The sequence below is a fragment of the Ambystoma mexicanum genome, chromosome 5q, assembly GCF_040938575.1.
Source record: "Ambystoma mexicanum isolate Mex_15411 chromosome 5q, UKY_AmexF1_1, whole genome shotgun sequence".
NCBI lineage: Eukaryota > Metazoa > Chordata > Amphibia > Caudata > Ambystomatidae > Ambystoma > Ambystoma mexicanum.
This window is the reverse complement of record NC_090933.1, coordinates 905,610,760-905,623,305: the sequence shown is the minus strand read 5'-3', so window position 1 is coordinate 905,623,305 and position 12,546 is coordinate 905,610,760. Positions and strand designations below refer to the sequence as shown.

Below are 12,546 nucleotides of genomic sequence, written 5' to 3'. Positions count from 1 at the left end.
GTGTCACAACACCTTCCTGAGAACCTTATCAAGGAGTCTGACAACACTCACCAGTCTATGGAGGGTGTTTTTATCAATGTCCAAGAGACCTCCACCTTACACAACATTGGGGGCAGCAGGATGCTAGTAAACTGCTGCTTGCTACATCACTTACACCTGTCACCCACTGAGTTGCCCAGTGACCCCATGAGTTTGACTGTCACTGCTGAAGTTACTTTACTGAAAGATAACCAGTCTGAGCGGTTGGGTGTAAGTGTTTAGGATAGCTCCCTAACCAGATTTTAGTTGTGATATGATTTGACATAGAAAGTCATGCTACCCCTAGGCACACTACGTTGTTAGACATTGACATCACCCAGTCAAAGGCAGGAGGGAACAGCATCCTGACGGAAGTGGTTCTGCTAAGGAAAGGTTGAAAGTTGACAGAGAACCTAAACAGAATGCAGGGAGTACCAACCAAGGAGCACCTCCCATGGATACACAATGTCCTGCAGACAAACCTGCTCTTGCAAAGGAGGAGCCCAAGACGCTCTGAGTGTTCAATGCCTGACCTGGGAGACCTCCCATGTTGAAAGAAGAAGAACAGCACAGAGAGTACGTCCAACTCCTCAATATATATGCAGGCATGCCAAGGCCCAGTCAAAAGAGGAGATCCCTGTGCGGATAAGAAAGTGGGTGCCTTTATATTGAGCTCAAAGACCCTTCATGTAGATAACAACCAGATTCTGCTGTGGGATCTGCCTGACTTGACAGTTGTCTGGTAAGTCGAGTGGACAGATGATTTGACCCTTAGTGGCACTACTTTTGGTGAGACCCTTATTGTGATACCCTTGAGACCGTTGGAAGTGAAGATGTTTGACCTATTGACCTACCTATCACCTCTAGGAGAAGGTTCTTGGCAGTAGATGTGGACCATGCAACTTGGCATCCTATGCAGCGCCCTTGAGAAGCATCTCCCAGACCCAAGCCCAATGGTTTGGTGGGTTACTTCAATAACATGCTGAAAAGCATGATGGGTGATGAGTACGTGGGCTCTCGTGTGGCAATGCTTGCCGTTTGCCTATGGTGATGTTCTCTAGAAGGGAGTGCGTTTCCATCCACTTGAGCTTCTGTTTTGCAGGTCAGGCAGGAAATGAGTAGACAGTGGCCTCTTAGCTCATCATAAACATCTGTGAGGTCCATCATCCGCTCAGTCTGTATTATGTATGCAGCCACCTTGACATGATGCTGTAATCTGTAGCTGGATGCCTGTGTGATGCTTTTTCCAATCGTGCACCTATGTCACACATAAACGCCCCCCCCCCTGCCTCACCTACACAGAGATACACACACAACTCCCATCTTCTTCCCCTAAAAAGCCATACATTCACAGACATAGAAAAACACATAACCAGGATGCTTGTACTGGTGTGTTTTGTGTGTGTGTTGGGCGTGTGTGGCAGTGCAGCATTGGGTGGTGGGGCAGGGACAGTGATATGTTTCTCTGTAAGACAAACCCAGTGAGTCCCAATATTTGGCAGCTGCGAACACTGACTGGTGTGGAGCTTGAATAAGTGGCATGGTGGAGAAGGCAATGCACTCAGTTCAGCGCCAAGCATAGAGCATGTGAAAACCCCTATTAATGGTTAACCTTATATTTATGGCATAACTATCATTTGATTTTATTCACATAAAAGTGCAGTGGCCTGCTTGCCAAAATTAGACAGACTTGTGGTGTGTCCCTTGGACAAAGGCCTTTTGGACTCATTTGTGTGTAAGAGGTGGGGGCTCTCCCCCTTGGATCTATCTCACGTCGGCCCGCAGTCTGCGCACGAGACAGACGGTACGTGGCACTTCACAGCATCAGCACAACTCTTGCATGGATTAATAATTCCACTCTGGCGGAAGGGGAATGCCCTTGCGTAACATGTTACCTCGCTTGCCAAACTGTATATGGCCTCTTCACCCGTGATTGGGCCGCGAAAGGAACCCCTGCTGCTCTCTGGCAAACAGGGGTGTCGCTAGGTCTGCAAAAGATCTGGGGCTACGGTAATGTCGGGATTGTCGGGACTCGGGGCTAGCTAGCCTTTTGGTTGTAGCCCTTGGGCTTCTATCCGGGACTACAACCAAAAGACCTGGCCACCCCAAGCCCCTCTTAACAACGCCTCTGCTGGCAAGACCCAGCCGAATAATTTGTTCCATGTCAGCTCGTTCTTCGTGGTTCTGGCCAGTGTGTATATGGGCCTCATTACGACCCAGGCGGTAAGTTACCGCCTGGGCCGTGACTTTACCACCATGGCGTAAACTATGTTTACGCCATGGTGGTTGGCGGACTTACCGCCCCATTCCGAGGTTGGCGGGGCGGTAAGTCCCCAATCCCCATTTACCCTTCCCCATTCCCATTTTTGCCCCATAGGGCATAATGGGAGTGGGGAAGGCGTTAAGTACGCCACCGTAAATTACGGTGGCGTAATTAACTCCATGGTCCCTTAGCGCCATGGATTTTAACACCTGCTAAAATCAGGTGTTAAATCCGCCATGGCGCTAAGGGACCTCGTACTCAGGCGGTAAGGGTCGGCGCTGTTTACGCCGCCGTAAAACCCTTACCGCCTGAGTCGTAATGAGGCCCTATGTCTTTAGGGACAGTATAAAGAGTAATATTTCTAATTTCTATTTTGTATTTCTTTAAGAACAGGGTGTCATTTAGAAGAAATCATTTGCAAAGCAGGCACTGCCAGAGATCCGTGGCAGGCCTAGGATAAGGTTCCTTTACATAAGAACATTATTGTATTACATGTTATGTTATTTAGATCTAACACTGCACCCTCACCACCGCAGCGGTCTTAAAGCGCCACAACCTTGTCAGTGTGGGTGACCTTTGACCCCACCCAGGGTGCAAAGCAGACTGTGGCCTGTGGGGCGAGAAGGCAATGAGGATAAAGGTAAGCAGGAGTAGCTAACAGCGGGAGGAAGTCGGAGCGAGGCAGCAGAAAAGGAAAGGTGACCAGGAGAGGGGGTCAGGGAGGGGGGGAGATAACATGAGGATTGAGTGGCAGCATTAGCAGGGAGGAATGTACCGCAGGAAAGGTTTAGACCAAAAACCGGTCCTGAAAAGAACCAGGAGCTGTCCATAATGGGCAAAACAATCATGACGTATAATGAAATGGCGTATACTCGGTGGTGAAGGGGCAGGAACAGGAACATAAACCAGGCATAAACCAGGCACAAGAGGAGATTATGACATTGAGAGCCTGAGCCAAAGATTAGCATAGAATTGCCCTGAGGGCAGCATGCAGGAGAAGTAGGATGGGCAGTTAGTGTAGAAAGGGAACCCAAATAATCTGGGCCATTCTCCCCTGCAACAACACTGATAAACATTCTCTGCACTTTTATTTCATCTTCTGATTCTTTTTTTTATACTGGATCAGGTCACCACCGCAGTAGTCCAGGTGAAGATGCATTAAAGTCCTGCCCTTTCTCACGATATGGACCTGTTCGGACACAGCCAGGGACACAGTGTGCTCACCTTTAAAAGTGTGTCAAGTATTTTAGACAAGCCAACAAATAGGGGGAAGCAAAGTGCTCCCAGACCTTGCACGGCGCGGGACATAGTGTTTCAGGGAAAGAAAATAAGACTAGCTTTCACCAAAGACATGCCTTATTTTAGGGGAAGGCTCCATCTACATGGAGTTGGAAAAAACAAACCTACATTATATTTTCTAATAAGTGGAATAATGTTGCGTTGCACATATTGGAAAGAAAGGACCGGGAAAAAGTAAAGATAACTAAGGGGAAGAGTGAACGAGAAAGAAGCTGGTAGAGGGCGAGCAGACGGAGAGAGAAACAAGGAGAGGAAGAGAGGGAGGAAGGCAGAGGTAAGGGAATAGAGGAAGATAAGAGAGTGAAAGAGCTAGCGGCATGGGAATACAGAGAGAAGCCAAGAGACAGAGAGCGAGCGTGAGAAGGACAGGCTTCAACGATTTGACAAGCTTTACGCAATCCCCAATTTTTCTTCTACTGCTTTTTCCTGACATTTGCTGCAATGGGAGGTCCAGGTTTGGTCTGGCGATGCCAGATGCCTCTCTGCAGTTAGTTTCCAGGTGCCTTTCATGCCCAAATTCCTTTCCAGTGAAAAGGAGGTACAGCCAGAAGGCTGAGATGGGCAGATTGGAGACAGTGGGCCTCATCACAAGCCCGGCGGTAACTGTGCTGGTAAAACCGTGCTGGTCCGAACCTGGCAGGCGGGACGGCACCCACCCGCAGAGTCGTAATGTGCCCGTCTGGAAACAAAGGTGCTTACCGGCACAATTGTTTCCGGACCGACACACTCATAATGAGGCCCAGTGAGAACGGGTATAGCGGCACCACGTCTTCACAATAAATGGAGGGACAGTTTTATAGAAGAGGCTATGAGCTTCCATAAGGAACACAAATTACATTTGCCGGCAAGTAGGGAGTTAGTAAAACTGGCAGAGATGATTAGTAATAAAGTAAATTCCTCCAAGATCCGTTGACCAGCCAGGAAGCAGCATTCAGACAAGTGCAAGTTGCTGAATCAAGTATAATGGAAGACCCAACTAGAGACACTACCCAGGTACAGTCTGGAAGAGACCACTGAAGTCAAGGCAGGAACATGAGGATAGCCAGTGAGCATGAGGGTAGCCAAGGCGAAAGCATGAGGGTAGCCAAGACAAGAGCATGAGGGTAGCCAAGGCGGGAGCATGAGGGTAGCCAAGGTGGGAGCATGAGGGTAGCCAACACAGTAACATGAGGGTAGCCAAGGTGGAAGCAAGAGGATCAGGGGAAAGAAAGGGATACGCCTTCAAAAGCTTTAAGGATGGGTAAAACAAGTGCTAGCCATGGTCTTAAAATCAGGCTCAAGTGACTAAAAACAGACTTACTTGAACCTTGGGTGTTTACCCGTGGTCACTGGCAACAGGGTTCTGATCCCTGTAGGCCAGTGCGATGAGCTTCCCAGCACTCTTCATTCTCAACCACAGCCAACAAGTCCTGTACAGTCCCTGTAGTCTTCTTAAGTGCAGCAATTTTCTATTCACTCACTCCCCAGGAGCCTCCTTACAGCTACAGAAGGAAGAGTCCAACCTCAGACCCCAGTCCAACCAGACCAGCATCTGACCATAATCATAGTTTGAGTAACACCAAAAGACAAAGGAGTCTGACGCGAGCAATATGCAGAATGTAACTGTTGAACAGTAATGAGCCAAATCTTGAGGGATTCTACATAAAAGTTGGCAAGGAGGTGGCGAGGGGAGAGAAGTGACCAAAACAGGCTAGGACTGATCTGCCACAAAGCATCACAGCCATACGAGTGTGGTAAACCGAATACTGCCCACGCAGAGTACTCATGATAGAGTGGTCCACAGTGTTGAAAGCTGCCTCAGCAGTGAGACAGAGACTGTCAATGATGGACTCAAGTCGGAACTCTGTACCAATGGCGGGGGAGAGCCACACATGGAAGAGGCAGAGGACTTGATGACGCGGCAGGGCTCAGAGTTGAATGCAAGCTTCCGGAGTTTTGCAAGAGCAGAACCTCCAAAAATGGCGCACGTGCACATTCAGCTCAAGGAAGGGTCAATGTGTTTTACTTATTTATATGCTCTTTTGACATCTACTAGTTGTTGGAAGAGCACGTCACAGCTCACTTGTCTATGCAATGCTTGAGTGATACATCACAACAAATCATCTCATGATACACATGCCGCACGTGCCATTTTCAGCTTTTAGAAAACATAAATACGATCCTTACCACAAAGCTTTGTCTGGAACACAGAGGTCAGGGATTCAATCTGGCTGAAGTTGGCTACGAGAAAGACATGATCCTCGTGGGGGTCGCTGCCGATGGATTTCAGGGTGTTCATATCTACTCTTCCCACACCAATGGCAAAAATCAGGATTCCAGAATGCCTTGCTTTCGCTGCAATTTCTGCCACAGAATCTTGCGGCCTCCCATCCGTGACAATCATGGCAATCTTTGGCACATGTTGGTCTACTGGCCTGGCCCCCTCCGCCTCGGAGAAGGCAATGTTCATTGCATACTGAATGGCCAGTCCAGTCATCGTGCCGGTGGCCAAGTGCATCATCCTCTGGACCGCTCGTTCCACTTCAGCTTTCCTCCTATACGTCTTCAGAGAAAACTCCTGCTTGACGGTGCTGCCATATTGGAGGAGGCCCACCCTAGTGGTGTCTTGACCAATGTCCAAAAATTGCAAGATTGTGACAATGAACTCTTTCACCTTCTCATAGTCATAAGGCCGGACACTGCGCGAGCTGTCAATGATGAACACAAGGTCCAGGGGTTTCTTGTTACATGTATTTTCTGGAAGATAAACAAATGGAGACATATGTAATATTATAGCATTCTGGTCAAATTCTTCCCATCTAATGTAAGAACGGCCAAGCAGTCAAAGTGTAACATTACTATGAAGACATTACCATGAAAGAGAAACATTCAGAAGAAAGAGAAGACTATGTAATATAACATCACTCCACCACATGCAGCACTATAGCAAATTGTCCTACTCTCTACATTTCACTATATGAAATTGTCCTAGTCCTCAATAGCTTTGGGCATACATTTTTGCCAATTTAGTCATTAGGAAACTACATCTCCCAACTACTGTTGTGGTGCACACTAATTTCAATGGGCTGGCCATAGGCTCGATAGCAACAACAAAAAAAAAGATGTAGGAAAGAGGATTTTATGGAACATAACAAGTTACCCCTGACAATATTTTCCAGCATTTCCCTGCACTATCCTCCCGGGAGGATAGCTCAGGGGCAACGTGCTCGCCTTGAAAGCAAGACAACACAGAGCAACAGAGGTTTGATCCCTGGGTCCGTGCTTAGAAACCACTGGGTATCAAGCATGTTATAAATAACCTATCACGTCATAACAGGGGCTGAGGGATTGCCCACGAAACATCTGGACCTGGGGCAGCAGGGCTTTCTAAACCTATTCCTATCTCTTGTTCCCCCGAACCCCTTTCATCATCTACCATCCCCTGTGGGGTCCTGGAGGCTATATGAGCATTTTTCTTTAGCAGAGAACGGTAGTGGAAAACAAGAAGGAAATGAGCATTCTGTGCCTCTCCCCTGTATGCACACACTTCTAAAGCCCTTGGGAAGAACCCGAATCTTAATGGAAGGAGCATTGCATAACGCAAGAAGCGCGCTAAAAAAAATGGTCTGTATTCATAATCAACCACCAAATCTGAATCTTTTGTGCCTTAAAGAAACATGTCTGTCAGAACGCTCAAGTTTGATTTGGTTTTATTTATATATAGCGCTTTGCGCCAAAGCACTTTTCAGGTATAACATAAACAGTACTATTCATGAGATACACTCTGAGAAACACAAATTAATAGGCAAGCAAGTGAGTATTAAGGCGTGAGCGAAAGCAGGTTAAGAAGTGAGAGATCGGAGAGGGCGAGGAAGCGTGTTTCAGTGTTTGGGAGTCAGGAGAGAGAAAGAACGGAAACGGGAGTTAGTGCAAGGGGGACAAGGAACAGTAAGAAGAGAGATTCAGAGTGGAGAGAGCAGGTTGGGTCATAGAAAGAAATAAGAGAAGAAAACTAGGGAGGGGCAGGATTATTGCGACATTTAAAGACCCGGAAAAGGAAGTTAAAGAGCAAACGTGATTCTAAAGGGAGCCAGTGGAGTGAGGCAAGAGCGGGGGCAATAGAGTCGCGAGAGGTTAGAGAAAAAAGGAGACGAATAGCAGAGTTGTAGTAGATAGAGCAGAGGGGAGAGAGAAGAGTAGCAGGGAGGACAAGCGGAAGTGAGGAATAGTATAAGAGATGGGAGAAAATAAGAGATGAGACAGGAAAATTGGTAGCATTAAATGAAAGAAAAGATCTAGCCTCTTGGATATTAAAAAGGGGAAACTGACCGGAGCGGGAAAGAGTGGAACTATGACAGGAGAAAGAACGGCAAGAGACAAGAAAAACACCAAGATTCCAGGCAGAAAGAGCAATAGGGAGAAAGGAAGGGGGAAAAGAAATGAAAGGGTGAGGTATAAGAGGGAGCACTGTGATGTCAGGGTAGAAGAGAACTTCAGTCTTGGAGGAAATGAGATGGAGGAAGTGAGCCGACATCCAAGACTGAATACCAAGAAGGCAAGAGGTGAGAGTGGAATGAATAGACTGAGAAAATGAAGAAAAGGAAATAAAGAGCTGGGTATCGTCAGCGTAAAGATGATAGGAAAGGACGAAAGAGGAGATAAGAGAGATGAGATGGATAGTACAGAGGGAGAAAAGGGGGGAACCAGAATAGAGCTCTGGCTGGGGTACACCATACTGAAGAAGAAGGGTATAAGGGTAGGAGGGATAAAGCCAGCTCAGGATACTGATAAGTGCGATTCAAGAAAAATGAGTTAAACCAATTCAGAAAAGAACCACAGAGACTAAGAGTGGAAAGGGATTGAAGAAGAAGGGAGTGATCAATGGTGTCGAAAGCAGCTGACAGATCAAGCAGAACCAGGAGAGAAGATTGCTGAGCAGTAAGACATGCATCACAAACAGAAAGAAAGGGCAGTTTCGGTGGAGTGGTGAGGATAGAAACCAGATTGATGGATAGGAAGAAGAGAGAGGCAGTCTTAACAGGAGTAGAGACTTGAGAATAGACGATCCACTCGAGAAGTTTGGATAGGAAAGGTAGGAGAGAAATAGGTTGGTAATTAGATGTGAGAGAAGGTTTTTTAATGATAGGATGAATAGAGGCATGTTTGAATGAAGAAAGAAAGATAGAAGACTGAAGGGAAAGATTAAAGAGTAAGGCAAGTATGAAGAAAGGCAGGGATAGACTTTCGGAATAAGAGCGGAGGGAAGCAGGATAGAAGGAGGGGCTATAGGGTCGGCTTCAGAGAGAAAAGAGATGCTGGCAGCAGAAAGGGAAGAAAGATGAGGGAGAGGACAAAAGGAGCGGAAGAGGAAGAAGAAGACAAAATGATAGATGTACGAACAACAGTGACTTTAGAAAAAAAAGTAAGGAGCAAGGTCAGAGGCCGAGAGGGAAGAGGAAAGAAAAGGATCACAGGTAGAAGGAGAAAGAATACGATTGAGGAACTGCAATAAATGGCAGGGATAGGCAGAGAGGGTCAAGAAGGTTGTCACAGAAGTGTTGTTTAGCAAAAAGAAGAGCAGTGTCACAGTCAGAATGGAGAGAGAAAAGATTCAGAAGGTCAGAAGGGGACAGGGCTTTCCTCCAGAGGCGTTCAGTGCAACACAGAGAACAACTCAAGGAATGAGGAGCTGGAGTAAGCCAAGATTGAGATGGCTTGTGTGAAGGCAAGAAAGAGGAAGAAGGGTAAAAATAATCAAGGGTATCAAGGATACAGGTTGATAGCAAAGATGAACTGTCTGAAAAAGATAGAAGAGCTTTAAAAGAGGGAAGGGAAGATGTTAAAGAAGAAATAGATAGGGAAGTGTCACAGAGAAAGAATGAAGAAGAGGAGAGAGAGGAAGAGGACGGGTGAGGGGGATTAAGTGAGAATGAAAGAAGATAGTGGTCAGAGAGATAAGCAGGAAGGGCCAAAACTGAAGTAAGGGCAGGCAGAGAAAAGAAGATGAGGTCCAGAGATGAACAAGAAGTGTGAAAAGGAGGAGTGGGGACAGGTGAAAGATAGTAGGAATCAAGAACAGCAAGAAGAGGAGAGGCTGAGTGGGTAGAGGAAAGATGAAGGCAGAAATCACCCAGAAGAATTAAGGGAATATCAAGTGGGAGAAGAGAGGAAAGTAAGACATCAATATCATTACAGAAGGAGTTAGCAAACCCAGAGGGGCGATAGAGCAAAAGAAAAGCAACAGAAAGAGACTTTGTGAAACACGAGAACTGATACTCAAATGACGGGAAGAGAGGAAGATTGGAAAGTGGAGGAAGTAAGGTATAGAAAGACCGGAATAGAATACGAACATCACCCCCATGGCTTGAGGGATGGGAGTGTGAAAGAAAGAAGTAGAAGAGGAGAATAGATCAGGAGGTGGGACAAGGTGGGTTGGATTGAGCCATGTTTCACTGAGACAAAGAAAATAAAGGTTGAGACAAAAGGAAGGCATCGAAGACAGAGTGGGCTTTGTTGCAGATGGACCGTGCATTCCAAAGACCAAGATTGAATGGGGAGAGGGAAGAAGAAATAGGAGGCTAGATGAGATTTCAGCTTTAAACGATATACGCCCAGACAATTTCTATGCTTTTGCCAGTAACCGGGTAGGTAAAACGGAAGGTGGGGTATACATGTTATTTAACAATAAACTAAAAATGAGGAAAATAACATCTCCATCTCGGCTGTGTGGAAGCACTCCACATGAAATGTTCTAGAACTCCAAACTTATCTTTAGACTTTCTTTTAGTTTATTGTCCCCCTAAGTCACTGCATCCCAGTTTGTATTCGACCTCCGGAATGTGATTGGGCAACTTGTCCCTTTGTGCCCATACTTCATCATCTTGGGAGATTCAATTTGTGGTGTGACTGCTCGACAGGCAGCGTAACCACATTGATTGAGTTTATGAGTGATTTTGGACTGACACAAAAAATCTTTCTCGCACCCACTCAGGGGGACACTTTGACAATTTCAACAAGTTGGAAATAACCAATCCGATGTTTCTTCCTTGGACTGATCATGCTGTAATTCCTTTCATTATCAATTTGCATGATCCCTTAATCCCTTAATCCATGATAAACTGACCAAACAGGAACAGATTAGGCATACTTGGTCTAATATTTCACAGTTTTCCCCTCCAGTTTACAAAGTCTGGTAGGTGGCATCCAAGGCAAAGATCTCTCTTTCCTGGGAAAATTGTAAATGTGGCTAATTGTTTGGCTCCAGTCAAAAAGAGATTAATAAAATAAATCAGGTAAAGAGAAACCCTTGGTTTGATGCAAATGTAAGAACCCCCAAAAACAGTTAGACAATTTAATTTGGAAGCTGTAGCAATATCGACTCAAAAAGGTAAACTCTGACATTGACAACTTCCATGATAGTTCCACGAAAGACATACTGTCCCTATTGGAAGGAAGGGAACCCTGCAAAACAGCCCAAGAAGCCCAGTGACAATGTTCACAAAATAATTACATTAAAGCATTGGTTGTTCACCAAAGATCTGCAGGCAATGCAAGGAGGTTCCTTACCAGTGTTCCCAATAGGGAATGCTGATATGCGTTAATGTAGAAGTTTAAAGGAGTAGACATGGTCTGTACATGTCAGCAAGGTCCAAATTAAATTGGATGAGTGAAAAGGGGCAGTGGCTAGTAGGAGATGAGATTGACTGGTGGGGAAATGAAGGGTGTAGGTGGACTCCACCCCCACCTGTTTTGGGTTAGTTTAAGAATATTTCTGAAATTAAAAAGGTAAACATACTATGTCAAATTATATTGTTTAAGCTCACGATGAAGATGACACTTGGGGTCAAAAATGAAGGCTAGCTCATTCCCTTCACTTCATAAGAAGAAACATTTGCCCTGTTACCAAAAGCCTTTTGAATGGGTGCTGTGTGTATATCCTGTCTATATGCCTTCGTGTGTGCAATTGTGTAGGTTTCAAAGGGCACATTTTCATACATTTCAATTATGCATTCCAATTCACAAATGGGATGCAGAATGTGTAGAAATTGAAAGGGTTTGGCTGCAAATGTTTGGGGCAAGTGCAGGGGTATAGTCAATGCATAGAAAAGCTAAATCTGAGAATTCTGGAAATGTGTCTATAACTGGGACAGCAGCTGCCTACATTACTGATTGCTCAAATAGGAATAGAAACATGTATTTATTTTAAAACAGTAAACAATGTCAGACCACGAATGCCCTGTCATGGTGAATTGCATGCCAGCACCCTATGACTGCGTTGGGAACTTAGGTGTTCAAGGTAGCCAGCCAGGGCATCATTTACGCTGGTGCTGGCCTCTAGGGAATATGCAGGTCATCTTTGTGAATAAGCAGTCTTGGCACTGCAAAGAATTGGGCAGCTTGAAAGTGCATCTTCTGTGCTATTGTTCAATGCCCAATTCTTTGTGTGAATCTGTCAGGATTGAGGCTGGTGGGGGCTCTAGCAGTGTGGCAGGTAACCTAATGGGGCGTAGGATTCATCCTACATTATTCCCCAGGCGTGTCCTTCATCCCTATTTCAGGAAACAGCCTCCGGGACGAAGGACAGCCCAGGAACTACGTTTCCCAGCAGGCCGAGTGTGGCACAGGCCTGCTGGGATGAAGTCAACCACGCCCGCGCGAATGCGCATGCGCGAGCCACACCCGAAGTCCCACGCTTGCGATTCCGGCCAGCAGAGAGGAAGGACGTGCAGAGCCTGAGCTCCTGACGGCACGCCTACGCGGGGCTCCCCGCCGCCTGTTAGCCACCCCAGGCCCCGCGTGACTAATCAGATAAGTGCAGAGCAAAGCGCGCACGTTCCGGCAGCATTCTAGAGAGACAGTTAATTAGCGGAAGTTGCGCTTGGATTTCCGAACTGGAACCGCGCCCAAGGCGGTTTAGGAATGCATGGCGCTCCGTCCAATAACCCAGCATGAGACACCATTAACACGCGATTGTGTTCCTAGATGAA

The 12,546-nt window shown here is 46.3% G+C and overlaps 1 protein-coding gene across 2 annotated transcripts in view; it reads right to left on the bottom strand.

Annotated features, from left to right (window-relative positions):
• MATN2 (matrilin 2) overlaps positions 1-12,546 on the bottom strand; it is a 606,908-nt gene that overhangs the window by 367,379 nt on the left and 226,983 nt on the right. For both annotated transcript variants that reach the window (XM_069621407.1, XM_069621408.1), the window contains exon 3: positions 5,747-6,316. In XM_069621407.1, coding sequence (XP_069477508.1) covers positions 5,747-6,316 — 570 coding nt within the window. The remainder of the gene's footprint in view (positions 1-5,746; positions 6,317-12,546) is intronic.